The sequence below is a fragment of the Myotis myotis genome, unplaced genomic scaffold (genome assembly GCF_014108235.1).
Source record: "Myotis myotis isolate mMyoMyo1 unplaced genomic scaffold, mMyoMyo1.p scaffold_m19_p_11, whole genome shotgun sequence".
Lineage (NCBI taxonomy): Eukaryota > Metazoa > Chordata > Mammalia > Chiroptera > Vespertilionidae > Myotis > Myotis myotis.
In genome coordinates, this window is record NW_023416315.1 from 11,809,015 (window position 1) to 11,826,460 (window position 17,446).

The 17,446-nt window shown below is 47.7% G+C and overlaps 1 protein-coding gene across 6 annotated transcripts in view; it reads left to right on the forward strand.

Annotated features, from left to right (window-relative positions):
• Positions 1-3,930: 3,930 nt before the first annotated feature.
• Positions 3,931-17,446, forward strand: part of LAMB1 (laminin subunit beta 1) — a 74,511-nt gene continuing 60,995 nt past the window's right edge. For 3 of the 6 annotated variants that reach the window (XM_036327507.1, XM_036327504.1, XM_036327508.1), the window contains exons 1-5: positions 4,583-4,710; positions 4,857-4,965; positions 5,998-6,173; positions 8,694-8,829; positions 12,505-12,578. In XM_036327507.1, the coding sequence (XP_036183400.1) occupies positions 4,929-4,965; positions 5,998-6,173; positions 8,694-8,829; positions 12,505-12,578 (423 nt within the window). In that variant the 5' untranslated portion in view covers positions 4,583-4,710; positions 4,857-4,928. Of the gene's footprint in view, positions 4,025-4,581; positions 4,711-4,856; positions 4,966-5,997; positions 6,174-8,693; positions 8,830-12,504; positions 12,579-17,446 lie in introns of those variants that run through there. The other 3 variants (XM_036327505.1, XM_036327509.1, XM_036327506.1) reach the window with 3 other exon arrangements.

The following is a 17,446-nucleotide window of genomic DNA, read 5'->3' on the forward strand; positions in this document are numbered from 1 at the left end:
GCCCCATCTGAATTATGTGGGTTGACAATGTGAAAGGATGAGTCCCCTCAAAAAAATCTAGGTACTGCCCTAGCCGTCTTGGCTCAATGGATAGAGCGTCAGCCTGTGAACTGAAGGGTCCCGAGTTCAATTCTGATCAAGGGCATATGCCTGGGTTGTGGGCTCGATCGCCAGTAGGGGGTGTGCAGGAGGCGGCCAATCAATGATTCTCTCTCATCTTTGATGTTTCTCTCTCCCTCTCCCTCTCCCTTCCTCCCTGAAATCAATAAAAATATATTTAAAAAAAAAATCTAGGTGCTGTTACTAGATGAAGGGATGTTAATTGCAAGTGGTATCTATTGCATGGTCCAAGGCTGAAAATGCCATGACTCCCTGCCTAATTCAGTCCCTGATGGAGTCCATACTATAGAGAGTGACAGTAAAGACCCTTATGTTCCCCCTAATGGTTATAAGGAAGGGTTATTCAGTTTTATTGGTTCAACAAGTAGATATTGAGTGTATATAGTACACCAGAAACTTTGCCACCTGATGGAAATACAAATTCCAATAAAATACAATCCTTGCCCTCAAAGAGCTCCTGGGGGCAAGAACATTAACACAAAACTACAAGTTATTGTCCTACATATTCTAAAAGAGGTATGTAGAAAGTGCTGTGTAACATTTGTCTTGAATTATACTGGTCATTGAATGTACTTTTCTAGATCAATTCTACACTTTTCTAGATAAATTCTGAACTCACAAAGTACACTTAAATCTATTTCAAAATAGAAAAAACCTAGTCTTTTTTCATGAGAATTATATTAAATAAACAGCCAGGTTTTAGGACCTAAAGTTCAAAGTCTATACTGTCACATCCTTGTTTCACTGTCAATCATCATTTAAGATGAGATGCATGAATGGCATTCTAAGACTGTGTGAAAGGTGACCTTGAAAGTAGTTCTTTTTTTTTCTTCTCCAAACAAAATAATAAATGCCTCAGGGAGATAACTGTCACAGTCTTTGCCACAAACAGCCAACAATTTGCAATCCCATCTGCCATTCAAAATTCTACAGAACTCCCCAGGAAAGACTCCAGGTAGTGCCAGGTAAGTACAAGTGGGGAGCAGAGGGTCGTGTCAGCAGAAGTAAAAGCCTGGATGGACTTTACTAACAAAAGTGATTCATTCCCCCTAAATGTGTAACACCTTCAGAAAGCATAGGAAGTCGAATGAAATATAATAAAAAAAAAAGAGGACTTTGTTCATGAGTGAAATTTGAGAGTATTCCTAACATGAACTCAAATCTGTTTTCTTTTTCCCCTGGACTAGAAATTCATGCAAGGTAGAAAGTGAACATTTAAGAAAGTTTTTTAAAACATGGAAACTACTCTTTACTTTCATTCAAGAAACACTTATTGAGTACCTACAGTGTGCCCCATGTCACATCAGGCAATGTTTATGCACAAATGAATGTTTCACAGTACTTGTCCTTGCCTCACTGTCTATGGGGGGAGATAAGGACATAAAAAAAATAGTTACCGCATTATGTCATTCATGCTACAACAGGCTTTTGCAATGTGCTGGTAGAAAGAGGGAGGAGGGTTGTGTTTAAGTGGAGGCTTCAAAGGTGCCTTGTAGTTTACTATGTTGATGAGGTCAAGGAGGGTTCGTTCCGCAGAGGGAAAGAAATGAAGGTATGAAGAGTATGTCATGAATAGGGAACTTCAGGAAGCTCACAGGGGCAGAGGGAAGTCATTGACAGCTTTTGAACAAGGGAGTGACCTGATCAAAAGTTGTGCCTCTGAAAAAATCCTTCTGGCGATGTTATGGAGGGTTAGACTGGAGAAGGGAAGAGTTTGGAAGTAGGAACACCAGCGAGGGAACTCCTGTGGCCTTTGGGACATGAGGAGAGACTAAACGAAGGCAATGAGGCTGGAGCAATGAGGGCATGGCGATTAGTTGCTAATACAGCAGAAATGACTGGGCCTGGGGATGGGTGGAACGAGGTGAAGGAGAGGGAAATGTCGGGCATGATTCCCAAGCTGGGCTGGCTTCAAAAGGCATGTGATCTGTGCAGTCTCCCAGGGTTCTACTGACGCCATAGCGAAATCATTAATTTTTGAACAATGGGTCCCCTATACTCAATTTCATTTTGCACTGTGCCCTACAAATCCTATAGCCAGTCCTGTTTCCAGGTTCCTGTCTTGAGCTAAGCAGTGGATCGCAGTGCCAATAATTGAAATTGGAAACAGATGAACACATTCTGTTTCATGAGGGGTGAATGAAGAGATGAGTTCCATTTTATAACACATGTCCTATGGGTCCTCAAAGTAGGGGTATTCAGTAGGCTGTTAGAAATTGAATGTAAATTCCAAGCAAGGTACAAGCTAGAGCTACAGATGGGGGGAGGACCAAGGCCAAGGGGGTGCAGACCCTGGAAGTGGATGCAAGTGTGCAGAGGGAAAAGAAGCTGGAGAGAGAACCCCGGGGAGCAGCAAAGTTTGAGGGATCAGAGAGAAGGGAAAGAGAAATGGAAGAGGAGGAGTCAGAGTCCTGTGGGAATTGTGTCCTGGAAGCCAAGGAAAAAGGACTCTCGGGAAGGAGGGAGTGACCCCGTAAAACATTCGCCCTAAAGGGATCCAAGAGGATAATGCCTATTGCATTTGACAACTACTGAAACCACTGGTGAGCTGGAAGGCATTCGAATAGGAAGAAGGAAAAAGCAGAGACAACAGTAAGTGCAGATGATTCTTCCAAGAACCTGGCTCTGAAGGCATAGGGAGGAAAGGAGGAGAGTAGAAGGTATGTAGGATAAAGACAGGTTTGTGTGTGAGGACACTATTCTTCGGTGAGATGAGGGCACACACGTCCAGGACAGAAGCCCAAAAGATAAAGGTGGGGGTAAAGATGGACAAATTCATAGATGGAGTGGGCAGAAGGTGAATGTCATACATACTCCCCTCTGCACATATACATGCAAAAACAACAACGAAAACCAACACATCTCATTTTCTTAGCAGTGTTGTTTACTACTGAGTGAGGTCAGAGGGGCTTTAGCCGAGTGTTGAAGGTGAGGAACTCTTGACCCTTTGGAGAGGACACTGACCAGGGCCAGGAATAACTGCCATGTAGCCAGGAGGGCTCAGCTGCTGTGAGAGCTGAGCGAGGCCAGTCTGGGGAAGGAGGCAGAGCCATGCTTGCAATCTGTATGGATGAAAACCTGGACAGGGGGGAAAGTTTTGCCCTTTAATATTTTTCTTTTCATGAAGCTCTGAAGACCCGGCATTGCAACCTTAGAACCCCCACAACAGCACCTGCTTTCTAGGCGCTCTTGGGGCTGCCCAGCCAGCACCTAGGATCCTGAGCAAGTCAGAGGCTGCAGCAGGGCAAGTGCTGATTTGGTGAATAATTAATGCATCGCCGAGACCTGAGGCTCCTGCCTCCCTTGGTGGAAAGCATGTTTATAAACTCATAAAGTAGCTTACTGTATGGTCTAATGATTAAACTTTCCTGGGCCCTATTTCATTACAGCTAAGTTAAAAACTGACCAGCTGGCCACATAAACCTTCCTGGGGTGATTAATTAGAAAACAAGCAAAATCTCCTAACAGTTAGGAACTAACTGGACTAACAACTCATTCCAAGCACTTTTGCCCAGGGCAGGGGGCGCGGGGGGGGGGGGGGGGGGGGGGGGGGGGGGTCAAGAAACCTTAAGCCTTGACTCCATCCATGAAGGCAGCAGAATTGGGCTAATTCAGGGAAAAGGTACCTCTCTTCCCTCTCCAACCCCCAGGCGATGAGTGAGCTTCCATTTACCCCTGTTTAAACAGACCGGTCACACGTGGTGTCATTTGAGAGCCTTCATTAAAGGCCCTCTCCCACCTCATCATGGCCCACGTGATGCTTTAGTTAAAACTGTGGGGAAGTGCGTCTCCTGAGAGACCTCCAGCTCCGTGGCTGAATCATCCGTGTCAAGGTGAGATGGATAAAGGCGTCGCTTAACAAAAGTGTCCTTGGAGAAATCTGAGAGCCATCGTCTAGATATAGGTAAGGAGTACATTTTAAAAAAAACCGAACCAGATGGGTGGCCACCTGGGCAGGTCCTGGGTAAATGTGTGCGCAAAGGCAGCGTCGTGAAGGGCAGTTTCCTTCCCTCGTACGAAGACAGATATCCCGCCTGGCCCCAGCTCAGTGACACCAACACCAGACGGTTCTCTTCTTTCTCAGGAATTAGCCTGACAAGTTGACCCTTTCCAAAGGTTTAACCCGCCTTTCCCCAAAGCTCAGTGCCAGAGTTAGTAGCCTTGGGCACCTTTAGTGACTCACTCCTTACAAATGTAAATTGCACAAGTGCGCGGGAGGTCCCGACCACCTCCCCTCCCCCCCAGCCTGGCGACCTGAACACCCACCGCCGGGACCAGCCCGCGCGCGGCGCACCCCCTGCGCACCCCCGGGGCGCACCCCCGGCGGCAGTCCCGTCGCCCCTCACAGGGCACTGGACGGGCCCAAATCCTGCAGCGACCGCAGGCGCGTCCTTTAAAACAAAAGCGCCCCGAAGGGTGGGACCGCACCCCCTCCTGGCCCAGCAGTGGCCTCCCGCTGCCCGCCCCCTCCGCGGGTCGCAAATTGCGCATGAGCACAGGCGCCTCCCTCGGTTCCTCCCGACGCTAAACTTTCTAATTCCCTTCTTTGGCTGAGGCTGCCGGCCGCCGGGAGAGCGCTCGCACCGCCGGGTGAGCTGAACAAAGTGGCTGCGCGATTTCCCCCTCCCCACCCGCTACCCCCCGCCCCCCGCTTCCGTGGGAGAGGCAGGAAATGGAAGGGCCCCTCTCCTCTGTCTGAACGTTTGCCTTTCCCCCCACTCCACCTCTCCATAAAGGACCACGGAAGACAGGGCAGGCGGCTCGGTGATCGCTCCTCCGCCGGGTCCCCTCGGCTCAAGGGACTGGACATGGGGCTGCTCCAGGTGCTCGCTTTCGGTGTCTTAGGTAATTCCGAGGAAACGGTGGGGGAAGGGGTGGGCTTGGAGGTGGGCGACGAACACCCCATGGCCGTTTGACCCAGCTCCCAGGGCGCCTGGGGGATCGGGAGGGGCTGGAGTGGAAATCAACCCCTAGCCCAGGGTTAAATGCCAGCGCCCTCGGCGGCGGCTGAAGACGGCGCACGAGGATCATCGCCGACCCGCATCCCCTGGGCTCGGGGTCCCGGGCTGCAGGTCCCGTGGCCGCTGCGCGGGACTTTACACCTTCTGCGCGTCCCTGCTGGGGCTCTCCACCGCGGTGCAGGCTCCCCGGGGTGGCAGGGCCAGCAGCGGAGGGCTCCCCGGGAACCCATTTCCCAGGAAAGTGCCCCAGCTGAGCGCAGGCTTCATCCTGGGAACAGATTGGGGCCATGTGGCTTTCATTACCGGCGCTGTCTGCCCCCGGATGGCGCCAGGAACAGCTGGAAGCGGAGCTTCCCTGGAATGGCGAAGCGTTGAAGCCGCTCCAAAGCCTCAGGGATTGTCCGCTCGCCCCTTGCTGGGGGACAGCGGGGTCCCCCGCGAGCCTGTCACCTCGCCCCTCAAACCAGGGGTCTTTGCGCATGCACGCACACACAGGCACACACTCTTCTGTGACCCCACGATCACAGATTTCCGCGCGCGCACACTCGCACTCACTGCGAGGATGCACGGACTGCCACGTGCACGCGGGTTCACACACACTCCAGCGCAGATGCCCCCTTCTCTGTGCCTAAGTCCAGTCACATCGAAGTGGTGGGTTTGCACATCTATCTTTTGTGCCCGGGGCAGGTCAGGGTGGGCGCGATGCCCTTGGCCGCTGGACAAACCTGGGACCGTGTGTGTTTTATGCGACTCCGCCTTCCCCACGCTCACCTCTCCATTGTGTCTTTTCTGTGCATTCTGCTTTCATCTAAACCTACTCTATCTCTGCCCCTGCTTGTTCCTTTTGCTCGGGCTCGCTGCCTACTCCGAAATCCCCCACCCTATCTCTCCGCCCCCTCATCTGCCCCTTCCGCAGCCGTGTTCGGAATCCGAGTGCGCGCTCAAGAACCGGAGTTTAGCTACGGCTGCGCGGAGGGCAGTTGCTACCCAGCCACCGGCGACCTTCTCATCGGCAGGGCACAGCGGCTTTCGGTGACCTCGACGTGCGGGCTGCACACGCCCGAGCCTTACTGCATCGTTAGCCACCTCCAGGTGAGGGCGGAGAGCCGCCTCCAGTCCAGACCAAAGGGGCTGGCCTGGGGACTCCACATCCTGCCAGCGGTCCAGATAGGAAGCCCGGCCAGCCCGGGAGGCCCGGATTCGGCTGGTAGCTCAGCCTTCAGCCCCATCTCAGTTTGCACAGTTGCATCCGCCAAACATTTCCTGCCGCCACCGCTGCGGGCACAGGCATGATAGAAAGGCAGAGCTGCAGACAGACCTGGCCCCTGCCCCGCGCCCTAAACCCAGGGGTTCCAGGAGTGAGTGAGTGGTTTAATCTTTCCCCTTTGGAAAATGTGCATAAAAAGTGGTTTACCCTCTTCTTTTCTTTCTGCTTTTTTTAAATAATGAGTAGTGATTTGGGATTTTCTATTTTTCAAACCTTGCACTTGTGTGAAGGATAGTCCAGCACTTGACAGACACCTTGTAAGGTCTCTTCAGTCATCGGCCCTGTTTTCCTCGCCTCATTTGGCGCTGTTCTCCCACCTACCTTTATTAGCTATCAGGTTCAGATGCTTTCTTTTTCAAAATGCGCTGGTTGCCATGGTACCGTGAGGACCTACATGAAATTTCGGGGTGTTTTCTGTTTCTAAAAGTAGAACCAGATTTTAGATGTCAGAAGTCACATTTTTACAAAATCAAAACCAATTTTTAAAAGGAGACAAAGTGTAAACTGTCCAGAATGAGAATCCCTTTCCTCGATTTTTAAAAAGGAGACTGATAGCTTTGGTCTCTGGAGCAAGCAGAAAGTGAGTCTCACAGGTGGGGCCAGTTCCAAGTCAATTGCTCTAATTTTGGTCGCTCCACCCACCTGTACACCGGCCCTCCAGGAGCAGGACAGAGGGTGGCATGCCTTACACCTTAGATTCCTTAGGCTGGAGCCGCCTTTCCACAGCAGAGGAGAGCCCATTCTGGAGACCTGATAAATTAAACCAAAGGAATGTGGTAAAGTGGATTCCACTCTGCTTCCAGGTTTGTGCAGAGATGTCTAGACTGCTTCCTCCTGATTAAAAGGGAGGCTATAATTAACCTTTTTGTAAGTTCTGGTAATTGTTCTTCAGTATTCGTGTCCTTGACTACAAGTTAATGAAGGCAAATGTTACTTTTTCTATTATTGGCATATCAATTTTACCTAGAATCTTATGCCAACATTTATCTCAGAGGCCTGGACATCCTGTACGTGAATCCCCCGATTCTGAGACCAGCTTTGACCAGAAGGAGAATTGGACCATTTGTGTGGAAAGCAAGTAGCGCTGGACTCTGGTTCACATGACTACCCAAGAAATGGTGGCGCGCTCTCCACATATCAGAGCCCAAAGAAAGAGCCTGGGTGTGCACTTTTCTCAGGCATCTAGTGGGCGTCAACTTACATGAGTCAGGAAGCTTATGTGTTTTGTTCAGGGTCTTATTGCATTCCTCACTTCTGCTCTCCGTAAGTTAGTTCATTAGTGCATCTTGCCAGGCTCTAAATCCTTTTGGGAGGAAGGAGATAAATTGTAAAAGTACAGTCCGTTGATATTGTCCTCATAGGAACATCACCCTTGCTTAAATGTTATTTGTAAGATGTGTGTGTGGGTCTCTATAGATTTCAGTCTCGGCATCATTTCCAGACTTAAGGTTAATTTGCATTTCAGAAAACTTAGGTAGAGAGCAGAGCCCCATGTGGAGAAGGGAACGATTAAGTTTGGCTCTTGATGATTTGCGGTGCTGGAGGACAAAGAGGGGATTTTTGAACTTTCCTGACCCAATGCCAGAGTGGCTGTGGCCCCCATTTTAGGGAGAAGGAAAGTGAGAAGAGAGCAGTTGAAAGCTACTCTAAAACCTAAAGTATGCCTCAATTCCAGTCCAGGTCCACTTTGGTGTTCTTTGAGTTGGTCACAATTTATAGTCCTCCCAACACAGTAGGGCAGCCTGGTCCCCCCTCCCCAGATATCCTGAGAAGTTGGTAGTCTGCAGGCCACCGCTACTGGTTCACAGCTTGGGCAGAGTAGAAGCTAAGAAATCTTATTCTGTAGTTCCTAAAGCTTCTTCAATACCTCTGCCTAATACTTGGTTTCTGCCTGATGTAGGTTTTAGGAAATAAGGGCCAAATTGTGTGTTTTTCCCCCCTTTCATTTTCTGTTTGCTTTATGTTAGCAAAAATTCTCTGAGACCTCTTCTGCATTTTCCTTGAAGACTAAGCCCCTCTAGCTATTTACTGAGATTAAGCCTTAAGCCTAGAAATTTCATTTTAATTACATTAATAGCTGGTGGGAACAATGCTTTCTTTTACTTTTGACCTTGAATTTGCAAGAGAGGAGGACATTTTCAGGAGAATTTCATACTCAGTAAATTAAAGTGAAAGGCATGTGATATGTCATTTAAGTAATTGTGGCACATTCATTTTTCTGGAAGCGAGCAGGTTTGATTTTTGTATTGTGGGCTTGATTTTTATTGTGTCAGAGAGAGAGAGAGAGAGAGAGAGAGAGAGAGAGAGATTGTTTCCTAGACTCATGAAACTCACTTTGCTTTCAGGAGGACAAAAAATGCTTCATTTGCAATTCTCAAGATCCTTATCATGAGACCCTCAATCCTGACAGTCATCTCATTGAAAATGTGGTCACTACATTTGCTCCAAACCGCCTTAAGATTTGGTGGCAATCTGAAAATGGTATGTGGCTGGTGTGGGAACAAGTCCGTGGAATGTGGTTGAAAGGGGTTTACAGACTCCTGGGTGTTTATAATGACGATGGTTCCTCTGTCCTGTGAGCACGGCCTTTGACAGATGTACTGCCCGAAGCAACTTCTCATGCACTTCCTACCAGAAAGTAGTCTTTCATGCTAGACCAAAGAAATTCACAGTCCTCATTCTGAGGGGGCCTTTGGGGCGTGTGTGCAGGTGCTGAGGAGGGCGTGGGAAGGCCCTGTACTATCGCAGGCCCTTCTTCTTCCACAAAAATGTAGCATCTTTCATTTTGATCAATCCCAAGCCCCCACCACTATCACCACCTTCCTTCTATCGAAAGAAAACTTAATAGTGCTATGAATAAGCATTGGGTGTGGTTTTTCAAAGACTTGGTCGACATGAATATACCCAAGTCAGTTTCCCCAGTGAGTGTGTCCCTTTCAATCCTTTGTCCCTTCTTTGCCTTTTGGATTTTGGTTTAATAAATTCATCAAATATACTGTTATTATTGCTGTGGAATTAAGCCAAAATTAGTTTTGCATTTGTTTCAAGCTTGAATGTGAACTTTGGGGAATAGAGGTAGAGTTATGATGTTCGTAATTCATTAGATTTAAAAAAAAAAATTATGAGAGCCCTAACCGGTTTGGCTCAGCCGATAGAGCGTCGGCCTGCGGACTGAAGGGTCCCAGGTTCGATTCAGGTCAAGGGCCATGTACCTTGGTTGCGGGCACATCCCCAGTAGGGAGTGTTCAGGAGGCAGCTGATCGATGTTTCTAACTCTCTATCCCTTTCCCTTCCTCTCTGTAAAAAATCAATAAAATATATATTTTTTAAAAATATGAGAAAGGGCTTTCAGAAATGAACCTGAGCCTGGCCATAGAAAGCATGGACACTACTAGATCTCATTATCACATGCCCTACACCTGAGAAGTTTGTGGATGCTGGCAGTCATTCATCATTCTGTAAAGAAGAACTCTTAGTAGACTTCTTCATTATCCACTATAAAATCCCACATGCATTCTAGAAGATTGTTGGTTTCGGAGGAGGGTTGGCTATTCACTGGTTGGCCTTAGGACGCCATTGGTTACCAGCTTGATTGAGATAGACTGGTCCGCAGAGAGCATGCATCAGTCAGAGCCTCGTTAATTCTGATGGGAGGATGTCTTGGTTGATAGATCAGGGTGAAAGAAGTTTCTGGAAATCTGTTCCTGAATCACAAAGGACTTCTGGAATAGCACAAGCTCATGAGTAGACTCTGAGCATTTCCTGACTGCTCTCGTTCTTCCAGTGAAATGGAGAGACAGAGGAAGGATGCCTGAGCTTTAGAATGGGGACCGTTCCCATTTTAGGTAATAGACAGTAAAATAGTTCATCAAGGTCAGCAAAGGTCTCCTTTGCTAACATTCCATCTGACAGGAAATGCCCAGAACAGGTGCTGTAGTTCTAGAGGAGGGGTTTTTCTTGGTAACATCAGGAGTTTAAAAATTTCTAGTTTTTAATTTGTGTGGCAAGAGAGGCCAAATGCCACAGAGGAGATGTTTCTCAATTAGATTCCTCTGTCGCTCTGACACAAGGTTAGATGACACGAGACTGATGGAACGTGGTCTTTAGAAAGCCAGACTGTTGTTCCTGTGCCCTGTCATCTCTCTGTTGTCTGATAGTTGACAATTAAGGACTTTCTTTGTAAATGTGATTTTTATCTGTTTTCTGTCCAAAATGAGCTTTACATGAAGGCATTAAATGATCAGTTCTCAGGCATAGAATCAGGCTCGGCCTATACAGCTACTTTTAACTTGCCCTCCAAGGTGATCCATTCCCAGGTCTGACAGAAAGCAGATACGCTGTGGAAGATGACCTTGTTTCTTTTCTCCATGGATTTTTCTTCCCATATTAAAAAAACAAAACAAAACAGCTGTAGTGCTTTATTCGGTTATAAATCTAAAATGGAATGTGCTTTTAGGCCACACATTGCAGCACATGGTCTTATGTTGCAGAAATGGCACCAGCCCTGTTGGTATTTATGTTATTTCGTTATCTCTTCACTTTGAACAAATATTGCGAGTTTTTAAAAGCCTGGGAGAGGGGAGACATGTAGTTACTTGGCTAACATTTCATCTGAAAGGAAATGTCCAGAACAGGTTTATAATGTTCTTTTTAAGAATTTAGATAAAGTTAGTATAACTATCATGTTTTTCTTTAACCTCCCAACTAACGCATATCCATCCCAGTGAGCACTTTCCCCTCCCCCCAGTTGACATGGTAGAGTTTCAGCATGAGAGTTTATTTCAAACGTCCTGCTGGTTTCCTGAAAATACACCAGTGCCATGATTCATTCTGACACATTCCTGTCTTCTTGCACTTAAGGCTTCTTTTGCTCTGGAAGGTGGACCCCCCAAAGCTCTCTGAAGTGTAGGAAAGCTGGAAAGGTCTCCTTTCCCAAACAGGCAGGGTCCTAGGGCTGGGGTGGCAGGCCTTTTCCATCTCTGGAATTCCAGTGGTTTTTCAGTGTGTGAAAGCCGCTCTGATGGACCCTCGGGGCCTGGTGCAAAGGCTCATGTGTTTGTGCAGGCTCTCCCCTGGAAAGGGGCGATGTTAGTATTTGTCTGGGCTCGTTTGTTTACTGGACGGACCCTTTGTGTCTTTGGCATTGTTTTCCAGCCGTGGAAACGCATCCAAAGCCTTCTCCATCAGGGCCGGGCTTTTCTAAGTGGGAGTATGACTAACATATGTGGTAGACTCATTTCTTTTCCTTGCTGCTACGTAGAGAAAAGGGAGCATTTGTGTTTCTTCTGAAGGCGGGTTGTGCCCTTGCACTTTAGACTGCAAGCCCAGTCCCTGCTGTGCACAGGAAGCGCCCCTCTCCTTCCCCTTGGAGAGCCTCTTGGCTTAGAGGGCTGGGGAGATGTTTCCTAAGAAAAGATGTCCTTGATGCAGCAGGAGGCACTCTGCCAGATGCCTTATTCCCCGGAACAGATTCCACATGCTGAGCTCCAGAAGGGTGTGTGGGAGACGAGGATCCTTGGACTTGGGCTTTACCACCTGAATTTTTTTTAAAAGAAAAAATTTTTTATTCATTTCAGAGAGGAAGGGAGAGGGAGAGAGAGGTAGAAATATCAATGATGAGAGAGAATCACTGATCGGCTGCCTCCTGCATGCCACCTACTGGGGATCGAGCCCACAACTCGGGCATGTGCCCTGACCGGGAATCGAACCGTGACCTCCTCCTGGTTCATAGGTTGATGCTCAACCACTGAGCCACGCCAGCCGGGCGGGGCAGAGGCGTATTTTCGTCTTGTCTGCACCTTCAGGTTAAGGTAGAAGGCAAAGAGGCTTTCTGTGAGAAGCATAAAGATAACTTAATGGACCCTGGCTGGTTTGGCTCAGTGGATAGAGCGTCAGCCTGTGGACTGAAGGGTCCCAGGTTCGATTCCAGTCAAGGGCATGTACCTTGGTTGTGGGCACATCCCCAGTAGGAGGGTGTGCAGGAGGCAGCTGATCGATGTTTCTCTTTCATCGATGTTTCTGACTCTCTATCCCTCTCCCTTCCTCTCTGTAAAAAATCAATAAATTGTATTTAAAAAAAATAACTTAATGGTCTCAATTGTTCACAGATGTGCCTGTTTACCTTGCTCTTTCCTTTTTATTTAAAAATATCTATAGGTGTGGAAAATGTAACCATCCAACTGGATTTGGAAGCAGAATTCCATTTTACTCATCTCATAATGACCTTCAAGGTAAGGAATCCATAACTTTCTCACAAATGACACGTGAAAGCACCGTATACTCCCACTTTCAAAACAGATGCCTGTTGCGAATTGACCTAAATGGGCACTTAAATATGATTGTTGCTATAAATTGGGATAGTTGAGCAGGTTTTTAAACACGGGCATGAATAATTATGCTTAAATACTCTACACAGCAATAAGTAGAGAAAGCCACTATTCTAAGGTGCTCCCGCCGTAAACTTTTAAGTTGGTATCTTTTTCTTTCCCCGGGGAGAGAGAGGCAGCTCTGACTCTCCCAACCGCAATAAAACATCTGGAGAGTAACTCCCTGATCGCTTGTGTTGATGATTTAGTGCTGACTTTGGTAACTGGAAAGGAAGTGTATTATCTTTCCTTTCCAAGGTTTTGCAGAATTTGTGGGAACAGTGCACAGTTCCTCACGAAATGTGCAGGCCTTCTTAAGCGCGGATTTTCTCATTCTTTTTCTTTTCGAGATGTAAAATGACTCCGGGACCAGGGAATGCCTCTGTACAAAGTCCCTTTGTTTCCTCCTCAGCAGCTGCCTGGAAATGACAGACTTCACATGGCTTAGAGTACATGTTGGTTCACACAAAACCCATAATTTACTTATTACTTCTCCGATTAAAATCACCTGTGAACAGTTTTCAGTGGGAGTCGGGGGCCTTATCTACCCCCTCTCGGGTTCGGAGAAGGTGCCAGGGTAGATTGACCATGTGGGCAGGTGGCCATGAAAGTCTCGCTTGTGTCCTCTACTGAAGCCGGGGAGGCGGGGGCAGGGGTGGGCGAGGAGGTCAGAATGTGACCGGGAGGTACTGGGCTGCTCATTCGCTGCTGTTACTGCTGACCGTTCACACTGTGACACCTGATACCGCGAGGGTGGGGAGGGCTTCCACTAAACACCTTCTTCACTTACTCCTCGTCCCTTCATTGATCGCACATTCAACCTGGCAGTTGAAATGAACACTCAGCTACGCATGAGGGTATTGCCTTCATGTTATGTGACACCTGAATATACTCAGTTATCTTTATTAATGTTTATGGTCCTATCTTTTACTTTGGAAGAGGCTTCTGTTTACATACATGGGTAGCTCTGAGATTTTTTTTGTTATCTAAAAGTCCTTGGGGCACGTATTCTGTAGTTGAAACTCATTCAAGTGAACCCAGTGGGCCAAGGATGAAATTCTGCACCACAGTGCAGAACGTCAAATGGAGAAGGTGGTGATTTAATAACTGAGATGTGAAGAATGGGTACAAGTTGTCAGACATTATGAGAGAGAACTCATCCTTTTGGTTCTAGCTCATGTGTAAACAGCAACATCTATGTGGCATTGGACAAACTTGGGTGTGAATCCCCATTCTGCCCCTTCCTGGCATGTGTGGCCAGAGCTTTGGCTTCCCCCTTGGTAAAGTGGAACAGTAACAACACCTGTGTTAGGAGGTTGTGTGACATACCCCTCTGTTCTGGTTATGGGGTAATCTTGCTACCCGGGCCCATAGTGGAAATGTGATCATTTGCATATATGCTAATGCTTGGCACATAATTGCTCTAATTTACTGATAAGTGAATAAGTAAATGAAACCAGCCATCTTGTGTTTGTGAGAAACTGGTCCAGGCTTCATGGGATTTTGAAAAAAAAAAAAAAAAATTTTTTTAATTGATTTTTAGAGAGAGAGAGGAAGAGAGAGGGAGAAAGAGAGAGAAACACTGACATGAGAGTGAAACATCGAGCAACTGCCTCCTACACAACATCTACTGTAGATGGAGATCTGAAACCCGGGCATGTGCCCTGACCAGGAATCGAACTGGCACCCTTTCAGTGCACGGGCTGATGCCCAGCCAACTGAGCCATCCTGGCCAGGGCTTTATAAAGATAGAGGAGTTACTGCCTACCCAGAGCTTCCAGGCTTCTAGGGAAGAAACATACTTACAAATAACTTCTAATACAAGACAGAATATGCCAGCTGCCATAGCAGAAGTTCAGATCATGTACATTAGCATGGAGGCGTGGGAGAGTAACTTGAGCCTGGGATAGGAGAGAAAGCCTCATGGGGAGAGGACTAGGGCTGCCCTGGACCTGGGCCAGGGGGAATGAGCAGGATTTCAGTGGGAGGAGGTGGAAGCAAAGCCCTTCTGGGCAGAGGAAACAGCCTGAGAACAAGGCCCTGCTGGTGGGACTCTCCTGGCAAAGCTTGTTCAGCACGTACAGTGTCGATTTGCTGTGGGCCGTGAGGGGAGGAAGGGAAATAAGATGACAGAAGGACCTTGACTCCTTGCTGAGGAATGTGAACTTCATAGGAAATAGGGAACAATTGACAAGGAATTGAGACCTGTGTTTCAGGGAGGGAGTCAAGCGGAAATGGCGAAGGAGAGCCTGGGACAATCTTGGGGGCTTCTTGTTGAGGTCAGTGTCGAGGAAGGGCTGACTGACGAGATGGCTGGTGTCCACACACAGGCTGTCTGTGACCCTCAGGTAGGAGGGAGCCGCCTCCTGCAGCCCAGAGGTCCTGCAGCCCAGAGGTCTTGGGAAGCATTATGGGAAGCTTTCCTGATCACACATATCCCGTTGCCCCTGCTACTCCTGCCTCTGAGAATCATCGCCCAGAGGTGGAGCCCGTTTTCTAAGAAAGTCGGTTGGACCCCCTAGAATCAAAGTTCACTCAAACCATGACTTGGAGAAAGATGAGCTGAGCAGTGGAAGGAAAGGTAAGGAAAGGGCTGAATCAAAGCTTACTTAGATGTCGAAGCTGAGTAACTAGAGGGTAGTGACACTGTTAACAATGGTGAGGACAGGAAGCGGGTGAGGATGGAGAATACACGTCACTCTTAATCGTGTTTGCCATGGAGATGGCCGGTTGCTAAGCGGATTGCTAGCAAAATTTATTTAGCATATACTCGGTGTGTTTTTGCCTATAGCCAGATGTTTTCAAACGCACAGCTCTTTTATTTAGTATAAATTCAGAGGCAGCTGTGCAGCAGTGTGAGGCCTGAAGAGGTTGGTGACTAAGCAGAGAGCGTGGAAAGGCTTCCGTTCTGTAGGTAAAATGTGTTGTTCTCGTTTCCAGCAGCTTCTTAACTCCACAGGAAATTGGATAATCCGTCGGTGGCCCTTTGGGACTCAGAAATTTCCAGAAGGGAGGGAGAAGGAAGCCTCGCCAGGACTGGCTGTGAGGCTTTTCCTTTCTGCTCCCTTATGACACAGACATCAGGCTGGTCTGTCCCCACACATCACCACCCAGAAGCTGTTCTCATGGGGAGTGTGCCCTGGTTCAGTTAGCCATTGGGGTTTCCCCCCTTACTTTAAAATTCTAATAAAGTATCATTTTTTTAATATTCCTGAATAGGTTAAAATAAAAAAAAAAAAAGGACTTGAACAACTAGTAGTTGAATAAATCAAAAACTGTCAAAATGTGACCTTCGTTATCGGACACTTGTCTCCTCTTATCCATGGAAAAGACCATCAGGATTAAGAGAGGCAAGAGGAGGTCTGGGAATGTGCCTTTAGTTGTCGCCCAGATTTCTGTTGGGCATTGGTTTTAATTCAGAAGTGTCTGTCTGCAAGGTCCGCTTCACTTTCTTGATCTTCCTCCATTGGAATCTGACTTCACGTCCCAGAATGCGCTTACATCAGTGTTGAAGCCTTTGCCTGCTTTCAATGCTCATTCTAATTCACCTCTTGTTTCCGGTTGACCTTGTTCACCACACCCCCCTAAACCTCTGTCCTGCCTCAGTTTCCAGGATTTCTATCTTCTCGTTCCTTCTTCTCTGACACCCATTTTCAGTCTTCTATTATGCCGTTAGCTACGGAGGCAGAAAGATAGGTTTGGTCTTCATTCAGCTTGGATTTGAATCTAAGCTCTGCCGATAGCTAGCAAGTCAGTTGATATCTCTGAGCCTCAGTTTCCTCATCCGTAAGACAAATGTGTCGTGAGGCCAAAGGAGTTCCCTAGGGCTGCCATCCAAAGCACCACACACTGGGTGGCTTAGACCAGAGGTCGCCAACCGCTGGTCTGTGGACCACTGTGGTCCGTGAGGTCCGAAAGATTGGCAACCGCTATCTTAGACAATAGTCCCAGGTCAAGGTGTCGGCAGAGTTGCTTTCTTCTGTGGCCTTTTCTTTCCTTGACTTACAGACGGCTGTCTTCTCCTTGTGTCTGCACATGGTCTTCCCTCTATACATGTCTGTAGCCTAGTTTCTTCTTAGAAAGAACACCAGTCGTGGTGGATGAGGGCCCACTGTAATGGCCTCATTTCACGTTACTTATGCCTTTAAAGACCGTACCTCCAAGTACAGTCACAGCCTGAGATCCTGGGGGTTAGGTCTTCAACATAAGAATTTTGGGACCACACAATTCAGTCCATAACAGAAGGTTAAATGAAATAATATAATTAAAGTTCAGGGCACCACTCTCCTTCCTTGTCTAGCCCTTTGCTGATGGATTTTCCTGGAGCACTGACTGGCTCTCTTTTATCTTGCCCATTTTTGTTGTTGTTGTTGTTTTGTTTTTAGAGGGAGAGAGAGAAACATCGATATGAGAAACATGAACTGGCTGCCCCCTTCATTTATCTTGGCCCCCCCACCCCCCGCCCCAGGCATCGAGCCTACAACCAGGCATGTGCCCTGACCAGGAATTCAACCAGTGACCTTTTGGTGCACGGGATGGCACTCAACCAACTGAGCCACACCGGCCAGGGCTTGCCCATTGCTTTGTGGGGAGAAGTTATTTATGTGGAGGTTTCAAATATTGTATGTATACAGTGTTCCCAAATCCATGTTTCACGCTCCATCCTTGCAGACCACTGTTTTCAATTGTCCAGTGGGCGTCGTCATGTGGATGCCTCACACGTCATTCGTCCA